The 18,663-nt window shown below is 53.7% G+C and overlaps 1 protein-coding gene across 2 annotated transcripts in view; it reads left to right on the forward strand.

Annotated features, from left to right (window-relative positions):
* Window positions 1-18,663, forward strand: part of SCRIB (scribble planar cell polarity protein) — a 128,287-nt gene that overhangs the window by 58,334 nt on the left and 51,290 nt on the right. For both annotated transcript variants that reach the window (XM_058802379.1, XM_058802370.1), the window contains exons 17-24: window positions 2,882-2,971; window positions 3,624-3,701; window positions 5,956-6,264; window positions 7,257-7,337; window positions 11,861-12,109; window positions 12,870-12,980; window positions 16,785-16,961; window positions 18,006-18,122. In XM_058802379.1, coding sequence (XP_058658362.1) covers window positions 2,882-2,971; window positions 3,624-3,701; window positions 5,956-6,264; window positions 7,257-7,337; window positions 11,861-12,109; window positions 12,870-12,980; window positions 16,785-16,961; window positions 18,006-18,122 — 1,212 coding nt within the window. The remainder of the gene's footprint in view (window positions 1-2,881; window positions 2,972-3,623; window positions 3,702-5,955; window positions 6,265-7,256; window positions 7,338-11,860; window positions 12,110-12,869; window positions 12,981-16,784; window positions 16,962-18,005; window positions 18,123-18,663) is intronic.

Below are 18,663 nucleotides of genomic sequence, written 5' to 3' on the forward strand. Positions count from 1 at the left end.
CTGGCTTTTGTGTGATTTTCTTGGGAATTTGAAATCTTTTCAGCCTACATATACTCATATATAATTCAAGCTCCTCTGCTGCAGTTGTCCCAGCATTTTTAATCTGGCTTGTTTTCTCCTTGGGGTTTTGCTTTTCACATTGATGGACAGAAGGTTCCTCCCCATCAGGCCAGTTGGCTTTTCTAGCAGGTTTCTCCCTATTTCTAGACTGGTTTGCTGAATTTGAGGGGTGAAATCCAGGGGGTTTCTTGTGAAATCCAAGGGGTTTGTGGCATACCTCTCTGTTAGTTTACAGCATCAGCTTCCCATGCAGCTGGAAGTGACATTCTGTGACCAGTGACATCAGACAGTCCTCAATCATTATCCAAAACCATGATCCTGTCCAATGGATCTGGGCCCTGACCAGACCTGGGAAACACCAGGATCCTGCTCTTAGACCAGTCTGTAATCCCTGCCTGAAGCCTTGGTTTGCTGTAATTCCTGCAATCCCTGCCTGAAGCCCTGGTTTGCTGTCCTGTAATCCTTGCTTTGCTGACATTCTTGTAATCCCTGGTTTGCTGTAATTCTTGTAATCCCTGCCTGAAGCCCTGGTTTGCTGTCATTACTGCAATCCCTGGTTGGCTGTCATTTCTTTTTTGCTATAATTCCTGTAATCCCTGCCTGAAGCCCTTGTTTTACTGTCAATCCTGTAATCCCTGCCTGAAGCCCTGGTTTGCTGTCATTCCTGTAAATTCCTGCAATCTCTGCCTGAAGCCCTGGTTTGCTCTCATTCCTGTAATCTCTGGTTTGCTGTCATTCCTGCAGTCCCTGCCTGAAGCCCTGGATTGCTGTCAATCCTGTAATCTCTGCCTAAAGCTCTGGTTTGCTGTCATTCCTGTAAATTCCTGTAATTCTTGCCTGAAGCCCCGGATTGCTGTCAATCTTAGAAACGTTTGTGTTGAACATAGAATTACACAATTTCCTGATCACCAGGATCCTCAAGTCCAGCTTCTGGCCCTGCACAGAACAACCCCAAAAATCCTCCCATGTGCCTGGGAGCATGGTCTGAGCACTCCTTGGACAGTACAGCTGTGAGTCTTCAGAGCATTTCTAGAGTCCAGTGAGTCTGGGTGGAAAAACAAGGGTTTTTTAGTTAGTCCCTAATAGAATCATGGAAGAAGCATTGTCTGGTCAGGAGCTGGTTTGAGTTGGGCTGTCTTGGTGCTGTCTCCTCACCACCCCATTTCTGTCTCGATTGGGTATTCCAAAACTTGGAATTTGACTCAGTTTCTGGCTCTTGCACAGTGAGGTGATGGCAGGTCTGGAACCAGGGATTTCCCTGGGATGATCCCTCAGTGTTCTGCTGTGCTGTAATCTGGGCACCAGAGGAGCTGGCCGAGCAGAGCACTCAGCTTGTCCCACATTTCCTGCAGGGGATTTTGGTTTGGGTTTTGTTTTAGCCTTAGCAGAACATGTGTAGGGGGATACAGTATGGGTCAATGAAGGTGGTACAGAATGTAATCTTATCCCCTGAAGAGTTGCAGCTGAACCAATTACTAAAGATTAGGAGCAGGCCTGATGTTAACAGGCCACACCTCTAGCCAATAAGACCAGTGTTACAAAAGAGTGGATTGGTGGGATCTGGAGTTAGGTGGCTGCTGCAAGGACCAGGAACAGTCAGTGCTGGAGGAGCTGCCTATGAGAAACATTGAGGAGGTATGAAACTCTGGTGACATGTAACCCTTGCACCATAATGATAGAAGAACTCTTGATGTATAAGACAACAAATATGGAGCTCCACAAGATGTTGGTTCTGTCACTGCAGAAGTGAAAGGGGGTTGGAAGGGAGATGTTAAGGAAGATGATCCCTGCTTCCTTTGCTGCCCATGCTGTGGCAACGAGCGACACACCTGAATCTCTGCAGCAGCCTCTCTCCATCCTGGGCTTTGCTCACAAAGAGGTGACATGGAGGACAGCCAGTTTGGTTCTCTGTGCTCATTTCTGTCACTGAGCTCCCCAGCTCCTTGGCCCTGAGAGAGTCCTGTCTGTCCTGTTCCTTTCCCTGTGTCCTACCACGTGCTCCCTGTCTTCCTTCTCCTGACTGTGGCATTGGGAATGGCTCGTGCTGGTGTCCCTAAAAGAAACAGCTTCAGTCTGAGTCACATCAGCATGGCTGGGTGTGTGGAGGTGGGAGGTAGGAAGGAGAAGACTTGTGGATTGCTCAGCTGTGATCCTGAGCAGCTGGGGCAGAGGGGAGCAGAGCATCTGGGGTTTTTGGAGTTGCGTGTTGATTTCCATCAATACAACAAAGCCCAGTGTCCGTCCAGAGTATTCTGGACAAGGTGCCATCCTGGTCACTGCACACTGCTCTGGGGTGGCCTGGAATGCCCCTGGGGTGCTGGAATTACACTCAGAGGGAGCCCTGGCAGAGCCAGGCTGTGGTGTGAGCACTGTCCCTGTCCTGTGATCCAGTTCCAGTCCAAACTGGCTGCCCAGTTTGCCTTGTGCTGGAATCCCCTCTGCTGTGCCCACTGTGGGCAAGCTGGCTGTTGGCTCGGGGCTCAGCTGTGGGAAGCGATTGGTGTGTTCCGTGGGTTATGGGGTTGCTGCCTCTGAGGCATGAGTGCCAGAGCACCCCCAGTGTGTCCCACAGGTGCCAGAGCACCCCCAGTGTGTCCCACAGGTTCCCTTTAGGTCCCAGCCCGCCCCCCCAGTGCCAGGAGATGGCCCAGAGTTGCTGTTTTCCATGCAAGGGAGCCGTACTTGGCTGTGGGTGCCCTGACCCATGTCCTGTCCCTGTCACAGCCCCCCCAGTGCCAGGAGATGGCCCAGAGCTGCTGTTTTCCCTGCAGAGGAGCTGTCCCTGGCTCTGGGTGCCCTGACCCTGTCCCTTGTGTTGCAGCTGACCCTGACCATCGTGCGGCAGACGGGCGGGCTGGGAATCAGCATCGCCGGGGGCAAGGGCTCCACGCCCTACAAGGGGGATGACGAGGTAAGGCCTGGCTCTGTCACTGCCCCTGTCACTGGTGAGCCAGCTCTGCTGGGGACGGGGTGTCCCTCGTGGGAGTTTTGGGCCAGGTGGGAGCAGTCCTGGATGCTCCCAAAGGGAGGGTGGTGGGGTGGAGCAGGATGAGGAATGAGCTGGATGAGCCATGGTGGTGGCGTGGAGCAGACCCCAGCAGGATATGGGGGATGAGCTGGATGAGCCATGGTGGTGGGATGGAGCAGACCCCTGCCCCTGAGCCAGGATGGTCTGAGCTGGAGCTGCCATGGAAGCAGGGGTTCCTCCCCAGCTGTGGGGCACAGAGTGTGGGGTTGTTCCCCACCTGGTGGCATCAGCTCCATCCTGTGATGCCAGTTCCACTGGAAGAGGGTTAAGGTGTCATTCCCTGGTCTTGTGGCTCACCTGGGGCAGCCTTGCCATGAGGCTTCTGTCCCCCTCTTGTCACCTTGGGGCAGCCCTGCCATGGGGTTTCTGTCCCCCTTGTCACCTTGGGGTTTCTGTTCCTTCTCCCCAGCTCCTGAGCTGCCATGTCCTCCCCTCATTGTGGGTTCAGGACTGGCCAGGGGCTGGGGCTGAGGGGTCCCTGCCCTGCAGAGGGGTGAGGAATGGGCTCTCCATGAACAGAGGGTTTTGTTTGCAGGGCATCTTCATCTCCCGCGTGTCCGAGGAGGGTCCTGCAGCTCGGGCAGGGGTCCGTGTTGGTGACAAGCTCCTGGAGGTAAGCACTGGCTCCTGGCACAGCAAATGCTGCTGCTGATGGCTTGGAGGGGAGGTGTGACCGTGTTCACAGGGGTCTGAGGGTGGGGGGAGAGATGAGGATCTGACTCCATGTTTCAGAAGGCTGATTTATTATTTTATGATATATAGTATATTAAAACTATACTAAAAGAATAGAAGAAAGCTAGCCTTCTGATGAAATCCTAAGAATAGAAAAAGAAAGAATGATAACAAAGGCTTGTGGCTCAGATAACAAAGGCTTGTGGCTCAGACAGAAAGTCCCAGCCAGCTGACTGTGATTGGCCATTAATCAGAAACAACTCTATGAGACCAATCACAGATGCACCTGTTGCATTCCACAGCAGCAGATAATCATTGTTTACATTTGTTCCTGAGGCCTCCCAGCTTCTCAGGAGGAAAAATCCTAAGGAAAGGATTTTTCATAAAAGATGTCTGTGACAGGGAGGTGTGAGATGATTGGGAATGGATTTGCATCAGACATGTTATAGACCAAGATGTGTAAGAGCTAAACAAAATCCCTTTGGCTGAGAGATGGTTGTTTAATTTATGTTACCGTGAATATTTTGTTGCTTTATAAGCTCCTGCATTTGCTCTGGCCCAGCTCTGAAGTGTTGTGTGGCCCAGGTGGGAGTAAATACAATAAAAGAGCACATACCTGGGCAGAGCAAAAGTGAACCCTGTAAATAACTTCTTACCCAGGGAGCCAGCCATGGGGATTGTTTGGGTGGGAGAGGACATTAAAGCTCATCTCATTTCACCTCTGCCATGGGCAGGAGCACCTTCCACCAGCCCAGGCTGCTGGGCTAACCCCCTGGTCCTCCCTTTTGTGCCACCCTGGAGATGATGTGCTCTGTGACATCCCCACACCGAGGGCTCTGTCACACTGACAGCTCTGGGTGTTCCAGGGCTGTGAGCAGCTCCATGTCCCTCCTGGAAGATGGACAGGGGTCAGCCTTGTGTTGAACTGTGCTGAATTGTGTTGGTGGAGATGGTTCTGTGTGGGGTTATCTGTCTGGGATGTTACCTGTGGGGATGATACAGGTGTAGGGAATTCAGGACTCCCTGTGGGGAAGGAATTCCTCTGGAAGGGCCTTTGCTTGGTTGGCCTGGCCTGGGACAGGTTGCAGGTGCTGTGGGAAGGCAGTAAAACCTCCCAGAGGTCTGGGCACACCTGTGGGACCGGGCCCAGGTGGGGTGTGAGGGGCTGGGCCAGCTCCCTTGGGCAGCAGTGGTTGGGCTGGGATGGGTGTGAGACTGGGGCTGTGTGAGATTGGGCTGGGTGTGAGTGGACACTGAGTGTGGGACCGGGGCTGTGTGTTAGAGGATGCTGAGTGTGAGGCTGGGGCTCTGTGTAGGTTGAGGCTGTTTGAGGTTGAGGTTCTGTGAGTGGGCTGGATGTGGAGTCTGGATGTGAGGGTGGGCTGAGTGTGAGGGGACACTGGGTGTGAGGTGAGGCTGTGTTTGAGGTCAGGGCTCTGTGTAGGCTGTGCTGGGTGTGAGGTCAGGGCTCTGTACAGGTTGGGCTAGGTGTGAGGGCTGGCTGTGTGTGACACCAGGGCTCTGTGTTTGCTGGGCTCTGTGTTGGTCGGGGCACTATATCAGGACAGGCTGTGTGTGAGGTTGGGGCTCTGTATTGGTCAGAGCTCTGTGTTCACTGGACTCTGTGTTTGTTGGGTTCTGTGTCAGGACATACTGTCACTTTCCCCATGCCCAGGTGAACGACGTGTCCCTGCACTGTGTGTGTTGGTCAGGGCTGTGTTTGTTGGACTGTGTGTCTCACGGCAGTCTGTCTGTCTCTCTCCCCCTGTGCCCAGGTGAACGGCGTGTCCCTGTACTGTGTGTGTTGGTCAGGACAGGCTGTGTTTGGGCTCTGTCTCAGTCTCACAGCACACAGGCTGTGTGTTGGTCAGGACAGGCTGTGTTTGGGCTGTATCTCAGTCTCACAGCACACTGTCTCTCCGTGCCTAGGTGAATGGCGTGCTGGTGCACTGTGTGAGGTTGCTCTCTGTGTTGGGCTCAGTCTCACAGCTATCTATCTCTCCATGCCCAGGTAAATGGCGTGTCCCTGCACTGTGAGGTTGGGCTCAGTCTCACAGCAGTCTGTCTCTCTCTCTCTCTCCCCCCATGCCCAGGTGAATGGCGTGTCGCTGCACTGTGTGAGGTTGGTCAGGGCTGTGTGTGTTGGTCAGGGTTCAGTCTCACAGCAGTCAGTCTGTCTCTGTCCCCATGCCCAGGTGAACGGCGTGTCCCTGCACTGTGCCGAGCACCACGTGGCGGTGGAGGCGCTGCGGGGCTCGGGCAGCTCGGTGTCCATGACGGTGCTGCGGGAGCGGATGGTGGAGCCCGAGAACGCCATCACGGTGACCCCGCTGCGGCCCGAGGACGACTACAGCCCGCGGGAGCGGCGCGGGGGGCTGCGCTTCCCCGAGGGCCCCGAGGCGGCCGCCGAGCGCTTCTCCACCTGCCTCATGCGCAACGAGAAGGGGCTGGGCTTCAGCATCGCCGGCGGCAAGGGCTCCACGCCCTACCGGGCCGGGGACACGGTCAGTGCGGGCCCTGGGACCCAGGTCCTCGTCCCTGGGGACCCCAGATCCTCATCCCTGGGACCCAGATCCGCATCCCTGGGCGTGCAGCAGGGAAGCCTGGCCCTGAGCTGCTGGGCAGGGTTTGGAGGGACCTTAAACCTCACCTTGTGGTGAGCAGGTTCCACTGTGCCAGTTTGCTCCAGTGACCATGGCCTTCAACACTTGCAGGGATCCAGGGACAGCCACAGCTGCTCTGTGCCAGGGCCAAACCACCCTCAAAGGGAACAATTCCTCATTCCCAATGTCCCATCCAGCTTGGCCTCGGGCACTGCCAGGGATCCAGGAGCAGCCACAGCTGCTCTGAGCAAGGGCTCCATGCCCTACCGGGCTGGGGACACGGTCAGTCTGGGCCCTGGGACCCAAATCCTCATCCCCGGGCGTGCAGCAGGGCAGCCTGGCCATGGGCTGCTGGGCTGGGTGCTCTAAAGTCAGGGGATCACAGAATTCTGGGATGGTTTGCATTTGGAGGGGCCTTAAACCTCACCTTGTGGTGGGCAGATTCCGCTGTGCCAGTTTGCTCCAAGTCCTGCCCACCATGGCCTTCAACATTTGCAGGGATGCAGGGGTAGCCACAGCTGCTCTGGGCACCCTGTGCCAGGGCCTCACACCCTCACAGGGGAATATTCCTGCCCAATATCCCATCCAGCCCTGCTCTCTGGCACTGGGAAGCCATTCCCCTTGTGCTGTCACTCCAGGCCCATGTCCAAGTCCCTCTCTGTCTTTTTTATAGAAGGAGGGTGGCTGTGGCTCCGAATCCGTGCCAGTGACATCCAATCCTACTGCTGCCCTCCTGGCACAGATTCCAGGCCCTGGGCCCCGGGAGGATTTGCTGCCAGGGGCTCTGGGAGCAGCGGGTTTGTGTAGAAGGGGAAGGGTCAGGGCAGGGGGGAGGACTGAGAGCTGGGTCTGGGGACAGCCCGGGCTGCTGTGACCCTGTGCCTGTGCTGCAGGGCATCTTCATCTCCCGGATTGCAGAGGGTGGAGCTGCGCACCGGGACGGGATCCTGCGCGTTGGGGACAGAGTCATCTCGGTGAGTGCCGGGCAGGGGCTGCTCCTCTGCCCCTGGAGCTGCATTTTGGGGTCCCTTCTTCAGCTCTGAGCCTGCTGGGAGAGCGGTTAATGTGGGTGGTTCTGCCCTGTCTGGGGCTGGGTGCAGTTACACCTGCCCTTTCCCCAAGGGATGGCATGGAGAGAGGGGACACGGCAGCACTGCCCAGTCTGGGGGGCTCTACCACGGGGAGGGGGAGCCCCATGGGGCACAGTGGGGTGGGCTGGAGCACAGGGAGCTGCCCAGGGGTGCTGTGGGGAGCACCATGGGGCACAGTGGGGTGGGCTGGGACACAGGGAGCTGCCCAGGGGTGCTGTGGGGAGCACCATGGGGCACAGTGGGGTGGAGGGAGCTGCCCAAGGGTGCTGTGGAGCAGGACAGGGGTACCCCAGTGCTTCCCTGCCTCATGTGGATCTCTGGCCCTGCCGTGCTGTCGCTGCGGATCTCACTGCTCTCACCTGTGTCTCTGCCTCCTACTCCTCACTCCCCTCCTGCGGGAGCCTTCCTCAGCCTCCTGACCCTCCTCCCACGCTGCATGCTGCCTCTGGGAAGCTCCAGCTCCTGGTGCTGGTGGTGGTTTCTGCCCAGCTGCTGTGGTGAGAGCACAGCGCTGGCGTGAGTAAGCACTGATACAGCCTCGTCAGTGCTGGCTTCTGTCTGCTCTATCCCTGGGCTGGGGCTGGCTTGGGTTTGCTCAGGCACAATGTCTTAGGGCAGATCTGACACTTGACAGCAAGCTTGAAGTGGTATGGCATCTCTCACTCCCTCCTAGTGCTCCCCACTGCCCAAAATCAAGCCCTGACCCTGATTAATGCCAGAGTATTTTGGATTTGTTCATGGTTTGATGCTCTATGGTGCAGAGGTAATAGTGAGGCCCATTATTTCATCATTTGGGATTGGTTTGCTCGACCTGTGGAAAAAGGAGACACAAAACCATAGAACAGATTCAAAAGTCAAACCTGCCCCCACCCTGCTTCAGCAGCTCTATTTATATCCATGGGCAGCTTTGTAGGAAAAGCAGATCCAATTCCCTGGTAATAGCTTGCATGGATTCCTCATGGGATGTGTGAGTTCAGGGCTCACAGAGCTGGGGCCTCTGCTGGATTTGGATGTGGCTGAGGTGCTGCTGTCATTATTTCTGTCACCCCCAGTGGAGTCCCTTGGCTACCTGTGCTCAGGTGTGTGTGACTGTGCAGGTTTGGTCATTATTCCTGACACCCCTCAGTTCCTGTGCTCAGGTGTGTGTGACCATGGGGGTTTGGTCATTATTCCTGACACCCCTCAGTTCCCTGTGTGACCATGGAGGTTTGGTCATTACTCCTGACACCCCTCAGTTCCCTATGCTCAGGTGTGTGTGACCATTATAGAGGTTTGGTGCTGAGCAGCAGCTGAAGCTCAGATCCCATGCTCACCTCTGAGGAATGCAGGAACATGTCACCTTTCAGGAGAACACTCCCAGGACTTCCAAGCCTGCTTCCTACACAATTTGGAAGCAGCAATTTTCCATTTTTGTTGGAAATCTTCCACGATGCCATGTTTCCCAGGATGTGGGTGCAGGTTGCCTGTATCCCCATGGGGAAGGGGAGGACCTCACTGGGTACAGGGCGCATTTCCAAAGCTGTGCTCTCCTGGTCACACTCAGCTCTCACTTTGCCAAAGAATTCTGTTTTCTTAAGATACAGATACAGCTTCCTTTCTTCCCCTGTGCTCTAAATCCTCCTGGACTTGTCCCCAGGAGAAGAACTCGGATTATTCCTTTGGCTTTCTTCGGAGAGCTTTGAGCACAGGGGTTGAGGAGCCCAGCTGGGTCCCACTGAATTAACACCCCTCAACATGGCCCAGTGACTGTCACTCATTCCCTGTGTTCCTGTGTCTCTTGGGACTCGTTTTGGGGGAGAAGACTCTGGACAGGCACTGCTGGGGGGTGCTGCAGAGCTGGAGCTGTGGGATGGGAATCCAGCAGGGAGCAGTTTCTAAGGGCAGCTGATTTTTTTGGGACTGGGAAGAAAACTGACATTGGAGAGATGTAGGATAGTGGTGGGTGACACGTGGAGTCCTAATGATGCAGTGTGACCCCTTAGAGACTTGCCAGGATAATATAATTCCCTGGCACACAGAGAATAATATCGTTCCCTGCCACTTACCCTTCCCCATGGCACTCAGAGGGCCGTGCTGCATGGCTGGCCTTGCTCTCCAGCTAGATAAAGGCCATGGAAAATCAGCTGCCACAAAAGCTGTGTGGCCACCAGGATTGCCAGACAGGAGAGAGTTACTGGGTGAAATGCTCCAGGGGCTGTTACATTTGAGACAGATGTGGTGATAGAACCAAAGAGCCAAGTCTCTGCTGGGTGTTGCCTTTGTTAACCATCAGAGGACCCCAGGAATCCTCCCTTCCCAGTCCCCTGCACACAGAGCTGCTGCTTTCCCTGCTCCAGCTCAGCCATCAGCAGGGCAAAGTGCAGGCTCCAGATGTGGAACACGGGGCAGACACAGCTGGTCCCAGGCTCCAGATGTGGAACACGCGGCAGACACAGCTGGTCCCAGATCAGCATGGGAGCAAGACAGGGCAGTGCCCTTGCAGGTGCACACCTGAGCACAGGTGGTGCTCACAGGGCAGCAGCACAGCCTGGTGCTGCCTCTGGCTCATCAGGGTTCAGCTTGCTGGGTGATGGCACAAATCCTTCCTCCATCACTCAGCCCAGTCAGGGCTGCTGCCTGCAGCTCTCCAGCCTCTGCTCCAGCAAACAGGGCTCCCAGGCTCTCTGGTCACCCCCAAGCCTCTCATCCAGCCTCTGGGCCACCTCTTGAGTCTTCCCACATTTTGGATTCCTGCTTGGTGGCTGTTCCAGCTTGAGTTTTACCAGCAGCTCTGCACATGTGCCCTGAACAGAGTGAGCTAGCCCAGTAAATACAGAATGTGGGGAGAGGCAGAGCAGATGTGCACTCAGGCCCAGGGCTTGGCCACACCAGCACAGACCAGCAGCCTCCTGTTCTCCCCTGTATTTCCCAGTGCTTGTTCCTCACCTCCAGCCCTCTTCCTGTTCTGCTGAACGTCCCATAACAAGTGCTGCATATCCCCACAACACCTCCCTCAAGCTTCCTGCAGCCACTTGGCCCTTTCCTGAAAGAGATGTGCTGAGACAGCCCCTCATAATCCCCATTTCTTCTGCAGACTGGTTGCCAGGTCTGGTCATGCTTCTCTAATGTGGGGATTCCTTTGTGTGATTGCTTTTGGTGACTCTTTGAGAGGATCCATGTGCTGATTCCTTTGTGTGATTGCTTTTGGTGACTGTTTGAGGAGGATCCATGTGCTGATTCCTTTGTGTGATTGCTTTTGGTGACTCTCTGAGGGTCCATCTGGGGTGTCTGAGCTGTGTGTCTGTGACCTGCCCTCCCTTAGGGGCTGTGCACCACCTGTGTGGTTCATTTGTCACCTTTCCTGCTTGGTGCCCTGTCCTGTGCCCTGGTCCCTCTCATCCTTCCCCTTCCTGGGGGCATGTGCCAGCTGCTGCCCTGGTATCCTTCTGGTTCATGCCAGAATTGTCCTTTGGGGACAGTGCTCTCGGCAGAGGTGACACTGGGCTGTCTAAGGAGAGCAGTACCCACAGCCATGGGTCACAGGGGGTCCGGACAAAGCCCTGCATGCCGGCCTAGTCCAGAAACTGCTCTTTGGGAAGGAGCTGGGGAGTTACAGTAATATTTCTGGGGATCAGGCACTGGGGAGTTGGCCTACAAGGCCCAGTTGCTGTGGCTGTTACAGTCTCGTTATTTCATGAGCTGAGGAAAGCCCATCTTGCAGCTCCTTTTTTCATATGTTCATTTTGGAGAGCTTTTCCAGAACCTAATGACTAGACACTTTTTGATTTTCAGCTTTTTCCTGTCTGGTTTTGTTGCTCTGGCTGTGTTCTCTCAGCTCAGTTTCTGCCCCTTGTACATCCATGGAAAACAGTCACATCCTTTGAGTTTCTAGGGAGGCAGTTGTAAATCTTAATTTTGTAGGAAAGGCTCTCTGTTTTTTCACATCTCCCTGTACCTGGGGTCACTTTTAATGCCTTAGAGCTGCCAGCATGGGCAGCCAGTGGGGCAGTGACCAGTGGCAGGTCCTGTCAGCCACCAAATCGTGCCCGTGGTGTCTGTGTCAGGGCTTTGGGTGACAGATAAGGGCAGCTGCCTCAGTGACACAGCAGCAGCTGTTCCTGCACGTGCCTGTGTCGTGGCACTGCTGCTGGAAATTGCTGTTTTGCCTCTCCCACATGGAGACGTTTGGCTGTGGCAGGTGGAACATCACCCCTGGCCTGTGTGAGCCCCTGGAGCACCGTGTCAGGGAATGGGGGAATGGGGCAGGAGAGCTGAGCAGGAAGGGAGCTGGGGTCAGTGGGGATTCCCAGGTGCCTGTGCCCCTTTGCCAGGTCAGAGGGAGCTGGGAGCCCCCGAGGTGCTGTGGGGCACAGGCGGCAGCAGGACAGGGCTCGCAGGGCTCGGCCCTGACGCCGGCTTTGTTCTAGATCAATGGGGTAGACATGACAGAAGCCAGGCATGATCAGGCCGTAGCGCTGCTTACCGCGGCCTCCCCCACCATCGTGCTGCTGGTGGAGAGAGAGGCCAGGGCAGAGGAGCAGCCCGGCGAGGGGGGCTCGCCCCGCGCCCGCATGCACTCCCCGCCACCGGGACCCGGGGACAGCCTGAGCCTGCCCGAGGATGCAGCCAGGAACCACCTCCTGAGCAAGGGGCTGGAGGACCAGTACCCCATCGAGGTGAGCTTGGCTTTGGATGGCATGGTGTGACCCTGAATTATGGGTGTTGTGGTGGGAACCAGACTGCTGGGTTATTGGGGCTGGAGGACCAGTACCCCATCGAGGTGAGCTTGGCTTGGGGGGCATGGTGTAACCCTGAAAGATGGGTCATGTGGTGAGAATCAGCCTGGAGGGTTATTGGGGCTGGGTGACCAGTACCCCATCGAGGTGAGCTTGGTGGAATACTGAGAGATGGGTGTGGGGATGGGGACAGACCTGCAGGGTTATTGGGGGCTGAAGGTGTCATTGTAGAAAGGCTTGAGGTGGAGGGACCTGAAAGCCCATCCAGACCCACCCCCTGCCATGGGCAGGGACACATTCCACAACCCCAGCTTGCTTCAAGCCCTGTCCAGCCTGGCCTTGAAAATTTCCAGGGATGGGGCAGCCACAGCTTCTGGAGCACCCTGTACCAGGGTCACCCCATCCTCACAGGAAAGGATTTCTCTTCAATATCCCATCTAGCCCTGCCCACTCTCAGGGAGAGCCTGTTCCCCCGTGTGTCACTCCAGGCCCTTGCCCAAAATCCCTCTCCAGCTCTCCTGGAGCCCCATTCCAGCTCCTCTCCAGGTTGTGGAGTCCCACATGGGGAACCCCCTTGTCCCATGGGTGTTCACCCTGTGCTTACCCCATCCAAAACAGCCCTGACTCTGTGTTTATCAGTGATTGTGGTGTGTAGGTGACATCCTTCATGGCCTTTGACACTGCTTTTTGTTCCCTTCAGGAAATCCACCTGGTGAAGGCAGGGGGTCCCCTGGGCCTCAGCATCGTCGGGGGCAGTGACCACTCCAGCCATCCCTTCGGCATTCATGAGCCTGGTGTCTTCATCTCCAAGGTAGAGTCCCAGCAGAGCTGCCCTGGGTGTTCTGAGCTGTTGGTTGTTGGCATTAAGGTGAAGGATTTGGATGTGAGTCTATCTGTACAGGATGGATTTGTGAACTAAGGGCATGGGACGGGGATGTGTGAGGTTTGTACTGCAGGTGCTGCTGCTGGAGCCATCTGAGGGCATGTAAAAGCCTCAGACCTTTCTAATCCATGCTGACCCCTTTGGAGGGATCCCAGTGTGCTTTTGAAATTGCTGGGTTCAGGTTGGCTTTAGTGAGTCCTGGGAAGATGCTGGCATTGCAGGAAGCCAGGCATTACTGGGAAGGTGCTGGTGGGACAGCAGCATGACAGCTGGTGGGACATGAGTGTGTGCCTGCTCTGCTGCACTCAGACCAGTGTCCTTGGATCCACATTGATCCTTTGATTCCATATTCCCATTCCAGTGGTGATGCCATGCAGGGGCAGCACACACCTGGCCACTGCCTGCAGCCCATTCCCTCACAGTCCTGCACTTCCACACTCATGGAAATGGGGATGGTGCAGAGGACATCCCTGCAGAGCCCTTTCTGCTTCCTGACTTCTCTTGTCCCTTGGAGGTGCTGAACCTGACTGACACCTATGTCTGGGTTCACACCTTGTTAAGGGCTGTTTGGAGTTCTGGGAGTGATGCCTGCCAGGCCTCTCCCTTGGTGTGCCCATGGTTTTTATTGCTGTGCATCAGCAGGTCAGTGGGGCAGGATTTGCTCTTCTCAAAGCCTGACTGACTCTTTCCCACCATCCCTGCTGCCCACGTGCTCACAGATTTCACCCTTTCCATGCTGGCTCCTTTGTTTCACCAGGAGCTCAGGTTTGGTTGTATTTCAGCTCTCAGGAGCCCCTGCAGAGCACTGAGTGAGGACTGGAGCAATCCTGGTGCTGTCAGACCTGGTTACACTCACAGGCAAAATAATGGCAACACTGGAACAGGATTGGCTCACATTAAATTGGGAATATGAGAATAATATATGGAATAGCACTTGAAAGCACATCCCACTTCATTCTTCAGTGTTCCCAGATGTGTCACCTCTTGGGGAGTTTTGTCTGCAGAGAGAGGAGTCAGATCAGGGCTGCAGGGTGCTGGAGGATGCCTGGGCACACAATCACATCTCCAAGGAGAGATGGACTGTCCTGGTTGAGACAGTCACAATGCAAAGCAACACGCTCCATTCTCAGAAGGCTTCAAACTGTTTTTATTACAGCAACCATGCTTTTTATACATTCTGTCAGTGTCCCAGTTGTGGGTTTCTCTGTGTCTGAATTGAAGGCACCACCTGAGACAGTAATCCATGTTCAGACTCAGGTGTTTATTATTTCTTATCAGTAAAACAGTCTCACTACTGTGAGTTCAGCAGTTTTTCATTAGAAGGCACAAAATGGCCAACAATCACTTGTTACAAGGTCTTTTAAGACTAAACTATCCAATTAAGAACTGACACCTGGATTATTTTCCCTTTTAACCCAATAACTGATCCCAAAGAGCCCCCAGTGGGGACTTTTCTGCTCAATTAAAAAAGGCCACCCAAACCCATGGAGAAGGAGGAAGAAGAAGCATGAAGGAGAAACCCAGGCCAGCACCCTGTGCCCTCCATCTTGCTTCCATCCACACCATACTAAAAATCCCAAAACCTACATATCTCACACCTAAACTACTGTCTATAATCTGTTGCACACTTTTGTGGATTCCAGTCTGTCTTGAAGTCCAGGAAACTTTCTCCATGAGTGAGGGTCAAAGTCAGTGCTGCCCTGGGGATCAGGGCACCCCAGAGCAGACAGAGTATGCTGTGGTGCACTGGGTGCTCTGGGTTTCCACAACATTCTTACAAAACTCATGAATTTACACTTCACTCATTAATCACAAGAGACAAAACAATGAGCTTATGTTGCAGACATCTTTTATTGAAAACCCTTTCCTTAGGATTGTTCCCCCTGAGAAGCTGGGAGGCCTCAGGAACAAAATGTAAACAGTGGTTATCTGCTGCTGTGGAATGCAACAGGTGCATCTGGGATTGGTCTCATGTGGTTGTTTCTAATTAATGGCCAATCACAGTCAGCTGGCTCTGACAGAGAGTCCGAGTCACAAGCCTTTGTTATCATTCTTTCTTTTTCTATTCTTAGCCAGCCTTCTGATGAGATCCTTTCTTCTATTCTTTTTAGTAGAGTTTTAATATAATATATATAATAAAATAATAAATCAGCCTTCTGAAACATGGAGCCAGATCCTCATCTCTTCCCTCATCCTCCTGTGAACACAGTCACATGCTCATTGGAATAGACAGTTGCAGATTTCTCTTATTTATCCCTCTGTCCTTCTTGGTTTCTGCATCAACAACCTTGCTAGGGAATTCCTTCAGGGGTACCCATGGATCCTGTTACCAGATGTCTTGGTTTGGAAAGACAGGAGTCTGCTAAGGAAGGCAGGAGCCTCCGCTGAAATGGAGAATGTAAACCCTCCCCACCCCTCCCAATTGCTGTAAATTTTAAGTTAAGGGGCTCTCAGGCAAAAATATGGGAGCAGGAAATAACAGTTCTTTAATAGGGAAAAGAAAAAAAATAAAGGATAAAATAAACAATGCAGTACACTAGAACACCACTGACAGAGTGAGAACCCAACCTGACACCCTGTGGGTGGCAGTCCAATTGGAAATGTGGCTGCAGCCCTCCTGCAGTGTCAGGGGTGATTCTGCTGGAGCAAGGGGGATCCTGTAGAGAAGGATGTATTCTTCCTCTGAAGATCCACAGGGAGAAGAGACAGCTGCTGTTTCGCTGGGGAATCCAGTGGAGAAAGCCATGCTGGTGTCTCAAAACCTCTGGATTATATCTGGGTAGCAATGCTTGGCTCCTCCCTCTGGATTATATCTGGGTAGCAATGCTTGGCTCCTCCCCCTGGATTATATCTGGGTAGCAATGCTTGGCTCCTCCCTCTGGATTATATCTGGGTAGCAATGCTTGGCTCCTCCCTCTGGATTATATCTGGGTAGCAATGCTTGGCTCCTCCCTCTGGGCTTGCATCTCCCAATGGGATGTTATAGTTCTTGTGACTGTGTTCACAGGGGTTTTCAAGTGAGGGAAGAGATGAGGATCTGACTCCATGTTCAGAAGGCTGATTTATTATTTTATGATATACATTACATTAAAACTACACGAAAAGAATAGAAGGAAAATTTCATCTCAGAAGGCTAGCTAAGCTAAGAATAGAAAGCACAAGAATGAATAATAAAGGTTTGTGTCTCAGACAGAGAGTCCAAGCTAACTGGGCTGTGATTGGCCATTAATTACAAACATCCAAGATGGGCCAATTACAGATGCACCTGTTGCATTCTACAGCAGCAGATAACCATTGTTTACATTTTGTTCCTGAGGCTTCTCAGCGGGAAAAAATCCTAATGAAAGGATTTTAATGAAAAGATGTTCTTATCAGCCATGCAGTGACATTTAATAGCTGTTATCAGCAGATGTCCCCTCCCAGGGAGGTGTGATTGCGGTCACTCAAAGAGAGAGATAAAGCAAACTGCCCACTTGACAAAGGTAATCTGCCATAGAGACGGTAAGTGAAAACATCTTGCATTGCAATCTTCCACACCAGCCTTCTCTCAGGCACCCAGCAGTCTGTACAGCCTCCTGCAGGGTGACAGCCCTTGTCAGGGTGACAGCCCTTCTCAGGGGGTGTGCTGTGTCTGCAGGTGATCCTCCCAGCAGTCTGTACAGCCTCCTGCAGGGTGACAGCCCTTGTCAGGGTGACAGCCCTTCTCAGGGGGTGTGCTGTGTCCATCCGCAGGTGATCCCGCGGGGGCTGGCGGCGCGCAGCGGGCTCCGCGTCGGGGACAGGATCCTGGAGGTGAACGGCACCGACCTGCGGCACGCCACGCACCAGGAGGCCGTCAACGCCCTGCTCTGCAACAGCCAGGAGCTCAGCATGCTGGTCCGCAGGGACCCCCCTCCCCCTGGCATGCAGGTGGGGCTGGGGGCAGCCAGAATGGGGTTTGGGGCAGGCACAGAGGGGTTTGGGGCAGTTCTTACCTGGGGGAGGCCTGGGATAGGATACAGCCACACTCCTGCAATTTCCTGCTCCTGACAGGGCACTGGGGCAGTCACAGCAGGGTTCTGGGGCAGTTCTTACCTGGGGGCTCTGGGACTAAGGATACAACCAGACTCCTGGCTGGGATTTCCTGCTCCTGATGCCTTATGCAGGGCTCTGGGGCAGTCACAGTGGGGTTCTGGGGCAGTTCTTACCTGGGAAGATCTGGGAAAGGATACAGCCAGAATCCTGGGATTTCCTGCTCCTGATGCTTTGTGAAGGCTGGCCTAGAACAGGGGCTGGATGGAGCTAAAGAATAAAGTAGGGATTTATTTGGAGTCTTCAATAGATCCACCTTGGGCAGCGCAAGAGTCCAGCCAGGGCTACACCCAAGATGAACCCAAAAATTTTTTTACAAAAAATATGGATGACTGGTCACAGGGTCTCACACTTCTAAAAGTTTTGGTCCATTAGCGTATTGGAGTCAATTGTCCAATTACAGCTTTAGCCCATGAAGTCCCATCCTTCTTGTTTTTCTCTCTCCAGCCCACGGTGTTTGTGCTCTTGGGGCTGAGATTTGGATCATTTGTCCTTGGTGCCCAGCTGGAGCAGGAATTGTTTTCTCTCCCTGCTCTGTGCACAGAGCTCACCATCCCTTAATATGAAACCCAGATCCACACTCTAAAGCAGCACAGAATGTGAAAAATATAAAAGCTAAACCTGAGGCACCACTCTTTTGGCAGAATCCAGTCACTTTTAAGTGTCTCCAGCTGGGGCATGCTGAGGATCTCTTGTCATGGCTGTGGGACTCTGTCATCAGGGAACAGAAAAGGGCAGGTCCTCCCCAACAGGAATAAACTGCCAAATGAGAATGGGGTTAATTCAGGCCCTTTTCAGGTCATTTAGAGCTGTGGTCACTCCCGGGAGTGTTCCCTCAGCTGAACTTGGCCCACAAACAAGGAGTCTTTTCTGTGTTTGCAGGAAATTTGCATTGAAAAGGCTCCAGGAGAGAAGCTGGGCATCAGCATCCGGGGTGGAGCCAAGGGCCACGCTGGCAATCCCTTTGATCCCACTGATGAAGGCATCTTCATCTCCAAGGTACCAGAGCAGCACCCATGCAGGCACTGCCAGGGAGGAGGGTGAACCCTGGGGAGCTGCTGGAATGTGCTCTCAGCTTTCACTGGTGCACCATCCTGCAGATTCCCACTCCAGCAAAGGAGACAAATCCTTCACTGGTGAACCGTTCTGGAGATTCTCCCTCCAGCAAAGGAGACAAATCCTTGTCCTTGCATATTTCCTCCTCTGCAGCAGCTTCACAGTTTCTCATTTCATTTCCTGCTTGCCTTTATTTTGCTTTGTTTCTTGTCTTGTGTTTTTTCCTATAGGGCAAACCCACACATCTTCCCTTGTACCCACATTCCTGTTGGTCCCCCTGTGCCTGTCCCTTCCTGCCCACTCAGACATGCAGGCTCTTTCCTCCTTCCATGGAAAGCACCAGGAATTCCTATCCTTTTCTCCTGTGCCATGCACTGTCTGTCTGACTTTGTTCCTTTTTTAGGTGACTGCTTATGTCACACAAAATTCTCACATCAGTTTTCCTCCAGAAATTACATGTTTTCTTGTTCAGCTTATGCTTATC

Source organism: Ammospiza caudacuta, chromosome 1 (genome assembly GCF_027887145.1).
Source record: "Ammospiza caudacuta isolate bAmmCau1 chromosome 1, bAmmCau1.pri, whole genome shotgun sequence".
NCBI classification, from domain to species: domain Eukaryota; kingdom Metazoa; phylum Chordata; class Aves; order Passeriformes; family Passerellidae; genus Ammospiza; species Ammospiza caudacuta.